Source organism: Silurus aristotelis, assembly GCF_946808225.1.
Source record: "Silurus aristotelis genome assembly, chromosome: 2".
Lineage (NCBI taxonomy): Eukaryota > Metazoa > Chordata > Actinopteri > Siluriformes > Siluridae > Silurus > Silurus aristotelis.
In genome coordinates, this window is record NC_139575.1 from 30774587 (window position 1) to 30791425 (window position 16839).

At 37.7% G+C, this 16839-nt stretch overlaps 1 protein-coding gene across 2 annotated transcripts; it reads left to right on the forward strand.

The window, feature by feature from the left end:
- The first annotated feature begins 1994 nt into the window (after positions 1 to 1994).
- Positions 1995 to 13606, forward strand: ddx3xb (DEAD-box helicase 3 X-linked b). Of its 2 annotated transcripts, XM_083532725.1 has the most exons (19): positions 1995 to 2386; positions 3908 to 3956; positions 4190 to 4237; positions 5801 to 5995; positions 6108 to 6243; positions 6343 to 6450; positions 7513 to 7612; positions 7718 to 7853; positions 7944 to 8038; positions 8145 to 8243; positions 8333 to 8493; positions 8653 to 8797; positions 8947 to 9091; positions 9345 to 9395; positions 9828 to 10009; positions 10113 to 10230; positions 10315 to 10468; positions 10583 to 10713; positions 10864 to 13606. In XM_083532725.1, the coding sequence occupies exons 1-19, from the start codon at positions 2342 to 2344 to the stop codon at positions 10935 to 10937; spliced, it is 2172 nt and encodes a 723-aa protein (XP_083388851.1). In that variant the 5' UTR covers positions 1995 to 2341; the 3' UTR covers positions 10938 to 13606. The 2 variants fall into 2 exon arrangements, with proteins under 2 accessions (XP_083388851.1, XP_083388852.1); XM_083532726.1 differs by lacking the exon at positions 9345 to 9395 and having other exon boundaries at positions 2043 to 2386.
- The last annotated feature ends 3233 nt before the right edge of the window (positions 13607 to 16839 follow it).

A 16839-nucleotide genomic window follows, 5' to 3' on the forward strand; every position in this document is an offset into this window, starting at 1 on the left:
CACCACCCTCACATACTTCTCTGACACACCTGACTTCCTCATACAATACCACAACTCCTCTCTCGGCACCCTGTTGTACGCTTTCTCAATGTGTTATATAAAATATGCAAATAATGAGTCAAATGATATACTGAATATTATGGGTTTAATAGTGAACCAAATAAGAATTGTCTGAATTTAATATTAACGATCTATAAGACTTATATATATCTTTTTGTTGAACTCCCTCTAACCTTTTTGGTATCTTTAATTCTTCACTTTATAGTATAACCTTCCCACTAGCCCTTAAACACATTCTTCCAAAACTTTCAAAGGTGTGCCAGCCAGATTTTTATCCACTTTCCTCTTAACATAAGGTTTAAAGAAAGTTTGGGCAAAGGTTGCAGTCGTTTCAGTCTTGTGTTTGACATTACTGTATTTTGTTGCAGGATGCATTCACACAGGGGCGTAGCCATAATTTCAAAAGTGGGGGGACGAAATGTCTAGTAATTTTTTTTTTTTTTTTTTCAGGTAAACCTTGTGTAATTGACAGGTTTTATTTTTAATCATAAGACGTTATAAAAAAGATTAAGGAAAATACACAGAAAAAGTAAACGTTTGTCCAAGCAGCTATTTTTCCTTATAATCCTTTAAAACTTGCTGCTTGAGACCGCTGCTGGGACTCGAGCTACAGTACCAGGGCGTGTGATGATGACGTGACAAGTGAGTGACTGATTGCCATGGATACGTGAACGTCATGTATAGACTATTTTGTCTCTTTGAATTTTAAATCACTCTGCATTTATATATATTGCTCCATTAAAACCCTCGACATGTCGTGAACACAACTCTCCACTGAAAACGTGAAGGGGACGAATTTACTTTTTATAAAAAGTGTGTGGGACATGTCTCCCGCGTCCCCCGTGTAATCTACGCCCCTGCATGCACATTTCATTTGAATTTTTTGTAGAGATCATGCAAAGCCGGCTTATGTATTGCGACACTTTATTTGTTCTTGCGATTTAAAATTAAAAATAGAACCATGTTTACACCAGAAACTAAATTGCTGTCGAAAAATGTGTTTAGATTCCCGAAAACAAAGCAACGTGCAACTCGAAGATATCTACTTGTATCTAAAAACCAACACACGATTCATTAGAATGTAATATGAATGATTTAAAAACAAAAAAAAAAAAGACACGTTATCCAGCATTAAATTGCATGCACTTTCTTATGTATTTGTGACCACGCAGGGCTCAGACGTCACAGACTCAAACTCTCCACTGCCAAAACGTATAAAATATATATGTTCAATAGGTTAAGCGCACTAATAACCTCCCTGTTTACAACGAACAACTGACACCGAACAGATTAGGTTTTTAACAGCGTGTTTACCAAACACAAGATAAACATTATATACATTTTGTTGAGTTTTCTACTGAAGAAGTTATTGTAGACTTATATGCTTCCCTCGCGTAGACGCAATTTGTCTCCATCAGATCTGGATCCGGTACTTCAGGTAAGCCTTTAATGTTCTGAATGAAAAATTGTCGTTTAAAGTCTAATTTATGCAGAACAGTAGCCCAATTTCCAACCGGTACCCTGTTGGTTAACAATACCTGTGGTGGTCGTTTGTAACCCGGGCCTCGACCGGTCCGGGATGAAATTCTGGTCCGTGATCCGCATATTTGGATTGATACATGTTTTCCGCTTGATGCCCTTTTTAACGTAACCCTCCCAGTTTATCCGGTCCTGGGACCAGCACTAAGAGCGCACTGGCTTGAGCAACCATAATGGCTGAGTTCAATGTCTGATTTATGGGGTCCAGTAATTCCACGTTATCATCTATGATTTTATAAATATCTTACCTGTTCTATTTTAGCTAAACTAAAAAGTCGTTTTAGTCTGTGCTTTAAAAAATTATTTGAGACCAAACACGCGGTATCATAGCAACGCATTGTTATTATATTTATATACAGTAGAGAGAGCGCGCGCGAGAGAGAGAAAAACATCTCGCGAGATTCTAACTGAATGACGCCACACTTCCTTGGCCAATAAAATTAGTAGCTTCACATCGGGTTTTATTCCGTCACGGACACAGACTAGCTGAAAGGCTTAGGTCGAGTTTAGAGCCGGTCGAGACGAGGTAACCATAGTTTTATATATTAAAACTGTAATAAACCTAGTTGTTATTATTTTTTATACGCACTTTAGATATTATTTGATCAAGTTAACAGTTTCGTTTAAACGTTGATCCCAAAACGAGTCGATAAAATCGCACAAGGAGGCCTAAAGAAACCAAACCGGCAAACAAAGAAGCCCATTCTCCGAGACACGCACACATCCTCAACACTCTTTAGTTATGAGTCATGTGGACGTCGAAAATGTACACGGTCTAGAACAGCAGGTGAGTACTTAACAATTATATTTGTATATTTAACGGCAGATATTTGCCGGTTTTCCCCCACTTGTGCATGTTGCTCTGTGCTAGCCGGTGCTAGCTCTTTCGCTAAGTGCGTATCGTAATTTGCGGGTTAAAATGGAGGCTGGCGGTGTCGATGGAGCTGATGGTGATGATGGCGGCGCAGCGGCTTAATTCAGTGCGACACTTTTCCCCCCTCACATTAAGTTACCGCTTACTGTTGCGGAATACCTATTTGTAGTTGGAAGTTACTTAAATGGTTGAACGAAAAATTTAGTGATTATTCAGTGGTTATTTCCGTCGTCGTCGGTTTTTTGTGGCCTGTTTCATATTGACGCGGCGCCTCAGCTATTAGCTAGCACAGTTAGCTTCAGGTAACGTGGCACGCTTCAGTTCACATGTACTGGCGTGTAATGTGGACTAGTTAATGTATAATGGACAAGTTAGTATGTGTGAATCTCTAATTTTAATAAAATTAATTTATTTTATTTCTTTACACACATATATATATATATTATATATATATATATATATATATATATATATATATTAGTAAAAATTTATTTTATTAAAATAAACCATTCCAATTAGTAACTTGCACAACGCGCTTACAAACAACGATACTTTATTAAACGTTTGATTAATCTTCAGCTGCAAACCACGTGACAACCATTTGACGCAACGCTCAAATCGTTTACATTTATTCGTTTGGCAGACACTTTTATTCTGAATAAATTACAAATACACAGAGCAGGCGACGGTTAAAAAAAAAAAAAAAAAGCTAGTACAATATCAATAAAGATGACCTGGTACGTACTGGGATCAAAATGTCCCAAGTTTCTATCAGTAATGTCTGGGCTGTGCCGCAAATATCCTCTGACCAATCAGGTTTGAGAACAGCTCTGCGGTAGAGGATCAACAAGGCTGTTCACATTGTTGCACACGCTTCTCCAGTGTCCAGTTTGCTGGCTTGTGGGTTTTATACTTAGCTGATTACTATGCCCCAAATTAATTGGCTAGTTTTTAAAAACTGTTTTAAGAAACTGTCCAACCCACTTTCATATCTGCATGACATTAAATGGTTTACTGTAATGTAGAACGTCTTATTTTGATAGGAACAGTTAGTGAAATGTGAATGCATGCTCCTTACCAGACATGTGAGAAGTGTGTTCTCTGAAACTCCATGATGGGTACTTTGATACGCAGAGGAGCCTGGTTTATATTTGGCAAGTGATGACACAGTGTCGGTGCTCACACAACCGCTTGTGTAACCAATGGGCACCTGTAGACTTGTACAAAAAAAACCCACAACAGGGAGTTTAAAGGCTACCTGAGGTGACCCTGCTAATGCCAGGACAGTGATAAAGATTGTTTTAAATACAGTAGCCTATTTATTTAAATTACTATCTGGTTGACTCCTATTGACAAGATGACCGTGCACTTTTAATCTATTGCCTAGTGCTTTGTTTTTCCCTTCTTCCATTTACAAAATATTCCTGCTTTCAGATTGCTGCCCTAGACTTGAAATCTGATGCCCAGGGAGGAGGCACTGGCAGTGAGTATTGTTTGATTAGTTTCTGTTACTATTAAGAGAGCTAGCATTTAATAATTTTTTAATCTTGAAATTTGGTCACTGATGGGTTGATGCTAGGAGAATAATGTGGATGGGTCTCCAGGGTTCAAGGGTTGGAAACCTGTTCATTAGACAATAGAGTAAATGGTGAGGTTTTAGGATTGTTTTTTTTTTTTATATGTAATTTGTTCTAAAGAAAACCTCTTTGTCACCAGGACGTTACATTCCACCCCATTTAAGGAACAAAGAGTCACCCAAAAATGGTAAATATTGCTTATTACTTTTTCACAAAATAAACCTCTGTAAGGAACTCAGTAGTTTAAGGTTATTTAGAACCCTCTAATTGATCTTTACATTAACTGGTGCCTTTAGAAGGAAGTGTAATCTGTGACTGGAAAAAATGTATTTGACAATTGGCTGATTGATGCTTCGTGTTGTATTTTATGGCTTTAAACAGTTTAAATGCATTTAACTTGCCTACATCAAATTATTTAGTGGAAATGTATTTATTGCTCACTAAGACTGCATTCTATGTGCAGTAAAGTATTTGCAGGAAGTGTCACTTAACATGGAAATATATAAGGAAAATATCAGTACATTGCAATGTACAGTGCAATTTTATTAATTTAGTCTTTTTATATCCTTTTTATAGAACAGTCTACATTCTGAAAACTTTTAAATAAAATGCCTGCTCGGTTATCTAACATTATAGAATATTTTATAAAAACAAAAGGAATAAATCAAATAAATGCAATACTTTTTTTATTATATTGATTAAATTGATTAAATAAATGGAAATGTATTTAGGGTAATATATAGGTGTGCTTTTACATTTAAATATTAACATTTTCAAAAGAATGATCATGTTGGCTGCTACTTATTTCAGCATGTATTAACAAATGTCTATTCGTTTTGTTCTTTCTCCATTCACTCCCTCTATGTGAAATTGTCAGGGTTTTCTCCTTTTAAGAAAATGTCTTGCCGCTCGACATAGAATGTTAAATAATCCATTGTGCTAGCGTTAGCTGCTAGCTACTTCCTGGTTAGGGAATAACACTGGACTCTTTAGCATTTTAATGCGTGCACAAAACGGATCTTATTTCCGGTGCGGAGTAAGTAGCCACAGTGACACTATGCTAAATCTAGTATCTCATCCTTTGTTGTGGAATAAATTAATTTATTAAAAAAAATTTTTACCCCTGGCATTGTTGTATGTTTAGGTATAATAATTAAAAGAATTTGCTCAAAGTGCGGGGCAAAGACTTAACAAACTTGTGGTCTGCCACTTTATACGTTCCTAAGGGAACTTGAATTTAAACTATGTTCCGCATGTAAAAAGGATTGCATTCTCCACACCGGTGTGGAGACGAACTATGTTTGCACTTTTATTTCTCATTTTAAATAGGGAGCTTTGAGCCAGTTCTTTATTCAATGAAGTCAACATGGAAACCACTATTTAGCATGGTATTCTGTAAACAGGCAGTTTCAGAGATGTCACTTTATTGTCTTGATCATTTGAGACTAAAGATATTACTCTGCCATTTTCTGTAAATCCTTTGTCATAAGCTGGCATAGTTTCATGCAGTTAAAGGTTGTATCATGGTTAATGTTTCAAAATATTGTTTTTTGTGATTTAAATTAGTTTTTTGACTATTCTAGGGAGTCTCTCTTCTCTTTGAATTGAAATAACTATTGAAGGCTTAAATATAATGTGCCTATAAGGACTCCAGAATAGATTTTAAAGCTTTTCAGTGTGTAGGCTACTTTTTTCCTTTTGATAATTGTTTTTATGTCGGTCATTTATTGTGAATTGCTCTTACCGTAAGATGTTCCAGGTGGATGGGATGTTGGACGAAGCAATGGATTTGTGAATGGTTTTAATGATGGTCGTGATGGCTACATGAATGGGAGCAGCGCGTTTGGTAACCGTGGGTCCATACGCAATGACCGCGGCAGCCGAGGAGGTGGTTTCAGAGGCAGGGGCAGTGGATCCTTTGCCATTCAACCAGTACAAAACCCAGGCAAATACAAAAGCTTAAGTTTCATTGTTATAGTAATGGGGTACATTTGATCTGTGTACTTATTTGGTGCCTTTAATTGTAATAATCTGATTTGAATGTTTTTGGTGATCAGGCTTTGGCTATGAAAACAAAGATGGAGGTGCCTGGAATGCCCAAAAAGATAATGCCTATAATAGCTTTGGTGGGCGTACTGACAGGAACAAATCTGCCTTCTTTGAGCGTGGTGATCGTGGATCTTCCAGGGGAAGGTAATGTTTTATGGGAAGCCCTGAGAATAAGAAGTTTTTGCTGTTACCGATAGCTTCTTACTCAATGGAGATTTACATTTTTTTCACTGCATCGTTTAGGTATGAGCGTGGAGGTTTCGGGAGTGGTGGAAACAGTCGGTGGGTTGAGGATGCTAGAGATGAAGAGGACTGGTCCAAACCACTCTCTCCCAATGAAAGGCTGGAAAAGTAAGTAAACAAACATGCAGATATACAGTGTATTTAAAAGGTCTACTAATCTGGACCCGGCAGACTTATCCAACTACCGCCCTATCCAACCTGCCATTTGTATCAAAGATCATGGAAAAGACTGTGGCCTCTCAGCTGCAGTCATTCCTAGCTGGTAACAACCTCTTAGATATTTTTTAATCTGGCTTCCGCCAACAGTATAGCACGGAGGCTGCGCTAGAAAAGGTTGTTAATGATCTTTTACTCATCGGAGACTCGGGTAGTCTCACTATACTTCTGTTATTAGACCTCCGCTCTGCCTTTGATACTGTCTGTCATAAGATCTTACTTTCCCGCTTAGCGGAATTTGGTATATCAGGCTCTGCACTATCCTGGTTTTCCTTTTATCTCACGGGCGTGCAATATTACATCTCCATACACAATTCCAAATCTCCTACTGTCTTACTTAAACAGGGTGTCCCACAGGGCTCTGTTCTTGGCTCACTACTATTCATTCTGTACATTCAGCCACTTGGCAACATCATTCGTAGACATGGTTTTAGTTATCAATGTTATGCTGATGATATTCAGTTATATACTGCTTGTCAACCAGATTCTGCTAATGTAAAATCCTCACTCTCCTCCTGTGTTAGCGAGTTAAAACAATGGCTACACTCAAATTTTCTTAGCCTGAATCTGGGTAAAACTGACATTCTGATAACTGGTCCCCCATCTCTAATAAAAAAACAAATCTGTGGACTTTAGTCTTGAACTGGATGCTACTACGATTTTCCCCTCAGCTACTGTTAGAAATTTAGGTATTATACTCTGCCCCTCACTATCCTTTGATGCCCATATTCGCAGCCTCTCTAAAACGTCTTTTTTTTTTTTTTTTTTTTTTTTTGGGTGACGCATTGTCAAACTTCAACCTTTTATCTGTTTCCAATAACGTGCACAGTGAGATTATATTATTGCTGATTTTAAGAATTGAAAACTTGTTTCTATTGAAACTGTGATGTGTAACATTGACTCTGTGCCCAAGTGTTTCTACATGTACATTTGACTGCATTTTGCTTTTTATAGTGAGCTATTTTCTGGAAGCAACACCGGGATTAACTTTGAGAAATACGATGACATTCCTGTTGAAGCCACTGGCCACGACTGTCCTCAACACATTGAGATTGTGAGTATCATCATTCAGCTGTTTTTCAGAATCCTCTCTGCCTGAGACCTCTATAGAACTGACTCTGCTTGTAGTGGTAAATCTTTATTCTGTTTTGTGATGCAGTTCCATGATTTAGACATGGGTGAGATTATTATGGGAAACATCAACCTGACTCGCTACTCACGCCCCACTCCGGTCCAGAAATACGCCATTCCAATTATCAAATCCAAGAGAGACCTGATGGCATGTGCACAAACTGGTAAGAGGCACAGCACTGTGTGAATTATATTTAAATAGTATGTGTGCAAAAGTTGTGGATTTCCTATTAACTTTGTTTTCCCCTGGACAGGCTCTGGTAAGACTGCAGCTTTCTTACTGCCAGTGCTGAGTCAGATATACACAGATGGACCAGGAGAGGCCTTGCAGGCTACAAAGAACAATCAGGCAAGTTGGTTTATGTGCGTATGATTCGCAGTGGGATTGATTTTTTTTTAGGGGGAAGTTTTGTTCCAATTGTACGTTTGGTAAAATGGTTTCTTCAATGCTGCAGGAAAATGGCAGATATGGACGTCGTAAGCAGTACCCACTTTCTCTGGTTTTGGCTCCAACAAGGGAATTGGCTCTTCAGATCTATGATGAGGCTAGAAAGGTAACTTGGGGAAAGTTCAGATCACTAAACCTTATTTTGTGATCTGAAAACCCAATCCTAACAGTCTCCTTTTAAATTTGTTTTTGTAGTTTGCGTATCGTTCCCGTGTACGCCCATGTGTAGTATACGGAGGAGCTGACATTGGCCAGCAGATTCGCGATCTGGAGAGGGGCTGCCACCTGCTAGTTGCCACCCCTGGTCGTCTTGTAGACATGATGGAGAGGGGCAAGATTGGTTTGGATTACTGCAAGTAAGTAGTAACTTTCTGGCATAGCAAACAAATCCTGGTTTAATATTGTGAAGATATGCAAATTAAACTGCATTTATTTATTTTCTTAAGTTGAGGCAGGATTCTGTTTCATTCATTTTTTACATAATTAACTCTGCTTTTTTTTTCTTCGTGTTGCAGCTACTTGGTTTTAGACGAAGCTGACAGGATGCTGGATATGGGTTTTGAACCGCAGATTCGTCGTATTGTGGAGCAGGATACTATGCCCCCTAAAGGGATGCGCCAGACTATGATGTTTAGTGCCACCTTTCCAAAGGAAATCCAGGTAAATAAATGGCATTAATAAATAAATATTTGTTCAAAGAATATATAGGATTGCCTTTATTTTTTTTAATAAAAACAGCTATTGAACATTCATGATGCCTTTGAATAAATTTTTGTGAGCCAAGTTTAATTAGACCATTTGTGTTTTAGATATTGGCACGTGACTTCCTGGAAGATTACATCTTCTTGGCTGTAGGCCGTGTGGGCTCCACCTCTGAGAACATTACACAGAAAGTTGTCTGGGTAGAAGAGAATGATAAAAGATCCTTCTTGCTTGACCTTCTGAATGCCACAGGTGACTTAGTGTTTCTAATTTCTCTTGTATATTGAAGTTACCAGAACACTGAGATGAGAACCCCCACAGCAATTGATTCTCATGTCAAAATTCAGGAGCGCTATAGACTTTAAATAGCTTGCGTTTGAAGCCGCTAAGGGATATTACTTCTGTTAGCATTTATCAGACATTTAATCAGTTTTAGTATAAATGGAAAAACTGTTCAGGATTGTAGAAATATGTGTAAAGCTTATTGAGATCTGATTTTATCCAGTCATGCCAGGTGAGGGTCAGGATGGTTCTGGAGAAAACAGTGAAAAACCTAGTAAGTAGCGTTTTGCTTACCTGTCCCACCTAGCTCCTAGTATCATTGCAAGTCTCATTACTCTCAATTTATTTACACCGTTACATTCCCTAAATGTGTGGGGTGTTTTTTTTTTTTTTGTTTTTTATTCATTTTATTTTTTGTGTGTGGTGGTTAACCATGAAATATAAGGGTTCTCTGATTTCGCACTCTTGACACATTTAATTTGCATTATTTTTGCTTAAATGTTTTTTCTCATTATGCATCATTTCCTTCAAGCTATAGATTTTAGGGACATTTACGCATTCTTTTGAGTTGTTAAACCTTTGGATTTTTTTGTGTGTGAGCGAGCGCTATAGCTTGAGTTTCATGGAAAGCATCTATAGTTTTGATGTGCCTTCAGTAAATCTTGATCAGAAAGGGCGGTCTTAAAATCTTTCTCCCTTTTCACAGGCAAAGATTCTTTGACTCTGGTTTTTGTGGAAACCAAGAAAGGTGCTGATGCACTTGAGGACTTTCTGTATCGTGAGGGCTATGCCTGCACCAGTATCCATGGTGACCGTTCACAGAGAGACCGCGAGGAGGCCCTCCATCAGTTTCGCTCTGGAAAATGCCCAATTCTGGTTGCCACTGCTGTAAGCCAATTTTTAAAATACTTTTTGCATTTCTTTTTCTTATCTTGGCATGATCTTTTATTTTATTTTTTTGTATTGCTGAATAATTTTCCATGTTTCACAGGTGGCTGCACGTGGGCTTGACATCAGCAATGTGAAACATGTCATCAACTTCGACCTGCCCAGTGACATTGAGGAGTATGTTCATCGCATAGGCCGTACTGGTCGTGTGGGAAATCTCGGTAATGATCTACCTGAATGTGTCTGTGTGTAAACGTAATCAAATTGTCAATCCTTAATACAATGAATTCTAACTCTCTGTTCAGGTCTCGCCACTTCTTTCTTTAATGACAAGAACAGCAACATTACAAAAGACCTCCTGGACATCCTGGTGGAGGCCAAACAGGAAGTGCCATCGTGGTTAGAAAGCCTGTCTTATGAGCACCAGCACAAAGGCAGCAGTCGTGGCCGATCAAAGAGGTGACAATTTTCTGCTTTTGAAGTTTTGTGGTTGGTAATTGGCCTGACATGAGACAAATGAGCTTGTTGGTGCATGTAATTCTTAATCTGAGGAAATATATTTCCTTTTGTTAGGTTCTCTGGAGGTTTTGGAGCCAGGGACTACCGTCAAACCAGCAGCAGCAACCCTAGTGGATGCTTTGGAAATCGTGTCACTCGTACTTCCGGTGGCCATGCTGGCGGCCGTGGATTTGGCGGGGCTAAGGGTTAGTTTCACACACTTGTTGGGGGGGGAGTAGCTTTTAAAGATTTTTTAAGCTTTAATGTAAGGTCTGTGTGTGTGAAGTGTTTATGCAAGTTTCAAGGATGCACTATAGTTCTTTTAATATTCCTTATCTGGAATTTTGTTTCCGCAGGGGCATTCGGAAATTTCTACAACAGTGATGGTTATGGTGGAAACTACTCTCAGGTGGACTGGTGGGGAAACTAACCACTTTTACCACACGCGCACCTTTCCACTCCCTATGATCAGTGGGCCCCACACCAAACTCACTGAATGGAAACCACATGTAATTAAGCCAGGCTATCAACGCTGTGTAGCATTCAAAAACTCTACAGTACATTAACACCTGTGATTCTCTGACCACATCCTGGAATAATGCATCACTGGCTGTAGGAGTTGGAATACATTGGCCACAGAAGGAATCTGCCTGTCTGTGGAAAGGCAAAAAGTGGAAATGTCACTTGTTTTTGGCTCTTACTTTTTATTCCACTACATCACAGCTTTTTTTTGCAGTAAAGGAGAATCATTTGTCAATATACTGTGCCTTTTTTGAATTTGGACTCGTTACTTTAGAAACATCATGGCTGACCATTGGCCACAGTTTGTATTTTGCATTTTTATTTTTATTTTGTGTTTTTTTTTTTTTTTTTTTTTTTTTTCAAAAGGTTATTTGAAGGCACAAAAGATTTCTCAAACCTTGGCAACTTTAGGAAGGTTTGGCTCTGGAGGCAAAACCTTGTTCTGAACATCAAATTAATCACAAGGGAAACCAGGCACATTACAGAAATGTACCTGCCCCTCTTTACATTGGTTTTTACCTTTGCTTTGCAAAGGAAAGGAAGATCTTGATGAAAATGTTAATCTTGCTCACTCTATCCTGGAGAGGTACCTCTAAGGGATGTGGTAGTCATCTGGAAAAAAATAAAGCTTTAGCAAGCCATTCCAATATATTATCGGTAACCACAGTGAGCAGTTTGTACCTCCATTCACACCAGTGTTTGGATGCACAACACTAGTATGCTCTTATGTGAATCATGTTTTCAGGCAGCCAGTTCAGTAATGGGTGCTGCTTGGACGTTTTTGTTTTTCATTCTGTTTCTTACTTGAACTTTTGTGGAGTGGCAGTTATGTTTTATACTTTTACTAAATACGTTTGGAAACGGACAAAACCCGTGAACTACGAGCTACTGCATTAGTGAAAAGTTCAAGTTGCTGTATTCGGACCGCTGTCTGAGTAGACAGGCCCTAAATGCCAGTCTCTGCAGCAATTCGCATGGCAAGTGTTCTTGTTTTTTTTGGTCAAGTAGATAGTCCAACAAATTTCTGAAGCAGGCTTTCCTTTTTCAATATCAAATAACATCTTAGTGACTTTTTCTTCCACTTCCTCCCTCTCAAGTTGCCCTAAAATTTATAGTGACCTGTGTAGTCTAGAGAAACTGCTTCCCTGCAAGACCTCTGAAGAGAGGAAGAAGGGGGAGGGGTGAAGGGGAAATCAGGAACAGTTTATACAGAACGGAATTGCACAGTAGGAAGCAGAGACTAGTGGCATTGGAGTTTTGGCTAATACACTTTTTATTTTATTTTTTTTGGTAGTAGTTGTAGCTGGTGTTTTCTTGGTGTCTTGGAGAAAGTAAAAGTTACAGTTCCCCTTCCCTCCAAGTTAATTGAGGACCTCTGTGATGGTGTGGAGACTAGGTCGGCAGTCACTCTTTGCAACTGGCACTCCCTTTAAGCAGTTGAGGTGTTTAGGAGGTTGGGGGGGGTGAGGGCATGATACTACATTTTACTGAAGTGCAATAGATTTCCTCAAGCATGCTGTGCCTTTTGACGTGGTAAAAAAAAAAAAAAAAAAAAAAAGTGAACTGAAGTGGATGCACTTGACCAGTATTGTGGTAACTTGAGACAAGTGGTGCTATTTAGGTTTAGGCCCTTGTATGTTATGCCCAGTTTTACAAAAACTTATTTTATTGCACATCGAGAGTTTTATATAAGTCTTCAGTGTGTGTCCTTAGGCTTCCAATATTCTGTGTAAGCCTGTGAATGCAGCTTGTTTACAAAACGGAGGGGTTCTCAATATTTAGCCAGGATTAATTTGGGACCAGGGAATCGGCAAGGGGAATTTAGCTACTTGCACACAGATTACTAGATTCTACTTTTTTGCTGCTAGTTTGTGTAATTTATTAAGCATTTTTGAGAAATATTTATTTTTATAAACCTAAGTGATCGTTTTCATGTGAACTTGACCAAAAGAGCGTACAAAAACACTGGTACTTGAATGTTGAATGCCACCTGTATGCGTGAAACTTCTATTTTTCGGGGTAGTGTGAGCTTTTTAATGTTTAAGGTCATTTTGAAATCTGTCAATCCTCACTTATAGACTGTACACTTCTGGCCAAAAATTCCTCCTTTAAAAAAAAAAGGGAAAAAAAAGAATTGGCAACCAAATTAAACACTATGCCAAGGTTTGGACAACAGATCAAAATAATTTTCTAATATCAGTGCAAATTGTCCCAAGGTTTGTTTTTGTTTGTTGTTGGTTCTTTTTTTTGTTTTTTGTTTTAATAAGTAATTGAATTTTGCCCCCAGTGAATGTCTAGCTGATGGCAATCTTAAGAAAAAAATTAATACTTGTGGTTCTTCTGTTGCATTTGCAGAAATTTGGTATTTGGAAACCTTGTTCTCTGGTTTGGTGCTAAATTCAGCTAGTCTTAATTACAAAGCAGTTTAATGTACATTGGGCAGGAAATGAGGCGTTTATTCACCAACCTATTACAAAGAATATCAGTGGTGCCCTTTTTGCTTTCTGTACTAGTTTAAAAGATGTGCACTGTGTTACTTGTAAGATTTTACGAAAATAAAAATTAGAAATGGCAAAATGCAATGTGTAATAACCGGAATATTTTTTGGGAACAATACTGCAGTTAAGGCAACGGAATACAAGAGCTGTTGTCAGTTTAAACACACTTGCAAACTGTTGTATACCGGGTAAGGATTGAATACCTGACCCCATGCAGACTGAGGGGGGATCCACATACATCAGCTCTGATTAGACAGCAGACAAACAGCCAAGTCTACGTATTGTAGATCGAAGATTAGAATAGTTATCAGCTTTAGGATTTTGGTTCCCAAATTTAACCAACATTTTTTTTGTTTCACCATCAGGGGGCGTCCTTGCACATTTATAGACTTCCACCTGTGGACTCAAAGCATTAAGTGTGATTTGAGTCTGTGGACTGAAGCTTAATGATGGCATAGCCATACATTTTAATTCTCAATATTCTTCCAGTCAAATAGCCAATTTGATCAGTGATGTAATTTAACACATTTTAAACTTCTTTAAGCTTCTGAATCATGTCATAAAATTCTTCCTGTCCCATGGTAGCTGTGACTTTTTTTCCTCACTCTGAAAAAGGTGCCAGCACATGGGAGGACATGGCAGGCCAAAACCATGGTACAGAAATTGAATTAGTAGTGCAAGTACACAGAGCAGCTCTGTTTAGAGTGACTGGAAAGCATCTGTAGCTGGTACAATTAGGGAGGACTTGATTTTCCTAAATTTACATATGCATTAATGTGTAGTAATGTATTTTTTTTTTTTTAAATCTGATAAAAAAAAATTTTTTCTTTAACAGAGATGGGAAGTAAAGTACAAATATTTCATATTTTTACTTGAGTACATTTTACTGGTATCAGTACTTTACGTCCATATTTTATACTTTTTACTTTCACTCATTACTTTTTTCTTTACACATTTTTATTTTCTTCTACTTACATTTTCAAAACTGACTTGTTTCTTTAGTTTTAATCTATTTGGTGACTTTTTTTTTTTTTTCATTTCTTGCCGTTTTCAGACCAACCTTTTTCAATCTACCACTGGTCTATCATTTCCTGGCTCTCACACACACCACAGGCGTAGTCTAGTTATGAAGCTAACAATGAGCAAAGCAGAGGGAGTCAGCGACGTAAACATGACAGAACAGACGTACCTGATCTTTTATTGTTTTCTATATGGAGGTTGTTTAGCCTAAACACATTTATTAGGTAACAATATAATTTATTTTTTTATTGATATGACGTGAGGTCCAGTTACTAGCCTGACATTAAAAACTAACTTGAGTACATTTCAGAGCCCAAACTTCTTTACACTTTTTTTTTAGTTAAAGTTAAAAAATATTTAAAAACAAATATCTATACTTCTACTTGAGTGAAGAATGTGTGTACTTTGGCCATCTCTGCTCCTTAAAAAACACACATATATACATATACATATATATATATATATATAATGTGTCAATTTAAGTAGTTAATTGACTCATTAGGGGTATAATGTGTTCCCTGTAACTGCACTTGAATAGAGCCACTCAATACAATATAGCTGGCCATAGAATCTGTTTCTGTAGTGCCTCTGGGGTTAGTTTCCCATACTAGCATTTCTCATAATTATTTCTACACCTACTCTGTGCGCTATACTTTAAATTTTTTACTTGTTTAAAATTTCCTCGTTCATCTTCAGTATTAATTTTTCAATCATATCCCATCACCACACACTGATAGTGTAATTTAGTGCAGCCAATCCACCTAATGTTAAAGTTAAACCATCATGAAGACCAGAGAGCTGTTAATAAGGAAAAAGATAATCATTTAGCATGAGAAGAAAATAATTTAGAGCCATTGCACAAGCAGTGTGTATAAACAATACAATAATAAAGAAAAAAACAAAAATGCTTAAAAGAAACAGAACAGAAATCTAGAGGCGGTGCCACGAGATGCCAACAACTAACCAGTATTAAGAATCCCGACTGAGCATGCATTTTATCTACAAGAAGCTGCGTACAAATCTGGAATCTTGCAAATGAAGAATGCAAAAGTTTGGTGATTCCACTTGCTTATATGCATAATGTAGTTATAGCAATCAAGGGATATGCAGCTGTTCCTATACTTTTGCTCACCTAACATTGCATGGTCTGCCACCAATAGATGCCATGTTCTAAGCTGTTTAACACGTGTGTATCTAAACATCATAAAGTAAAAACTGAAATTAGAATCTGATGTCTCGTACTCATCTTTTGATCGCAAACCCAAATGTGGTGTGTATAGCAAAAACACTAAGAATCTATATAGCCATTTCAATACTTTCAGAAGAGACTATAAACTGCAAATGCTTCTTTTATTGTTTTATCAATGACAACATGCTTAAATATCTTTTGAACAAATCTGTGAAATAAGCTACCTAGACTATAGAAAAGGATGACATGCAAATAAAAGATTTACAAACAGTATATTAAACACAGTCACACATTCATGGGCACGTGCTTATTTTGTATGCTCAGTTCCGTTTTAATGGGATTCCACAATTTGAACTAAGGCAGAGCTCTCGGCTTGTGCATTTCATTATGCCTGGCCAGGAACTACAGCTGATCTCAGCAAATCTGTTATTTTGACAATTTAAACGGACAATAAAACCACAATCATACAGAATTGGAATTTATAACAACTGGGTGTTCTTCCTTTAAAGTGTAGAGTTTTTGTGAAGCTGTATATCTAAATTCTTTAGGCACATATATTGTGTGTGCGTGTGTGTGTGTGTATATATATATATATATATATATATATATATATATATATATATATATATATATATATATATATATATATATACATACACACTCACTGGCCACTTTATTAGGTACACCTTACCTGTACTGGGCTGGACGACCTTTTGCCTTCAGAATTGCCTTAATCCTTCATGGCATAGATTCAACAAGGTACTGGAAACATTCCTCAGAGATTTTGGTCCATATTGACATGATTCCATTGGATTGAGATCTGGTGACTGTGGAGGCCATTTGAATACAGTAAACTCATTGTCATGTTTAAGAAACCAGTCTGAGATGATTTGCGCTTTATGACATGGCGCGTTATCCTGCTGGAAGTAGCCATCAGAAGATGGGTACACTGTGGTCATTAAGGGATGGACATGGTCAGCAACAATACTCAGGTAGGCTGTGGCATTGACACGATGCTTAATTGGTACTAATGGGCCCAAAGTGTGCCAAGAAAATATCCCCCACACCATTACACCACCACCACCAGCCTGAATCGTTGATAC

Coding starts and splice junctions, on each gene's coding strand:
- ddx3xb (XM_083532725.1), top strand. CDS start 2,342: ATGAGTCATGTGGACGTCGAAAATGTACACGGTCTAGAACAGCAG. Junction 4,238..5,800: donor CAAAGAGTCACCCAAAAATG/GTAAATATTGCT, acceptor TCTTACCGTAAG/ATGTTCCAGGTGGATGGGAT. Junction 7,854..7,943: donor GATGGCATGTGCACAAACTG/GTAAGAGGCACA, acceptor TCCCCTGGACAG/GCTCTGGTAAGACTGCAGCT.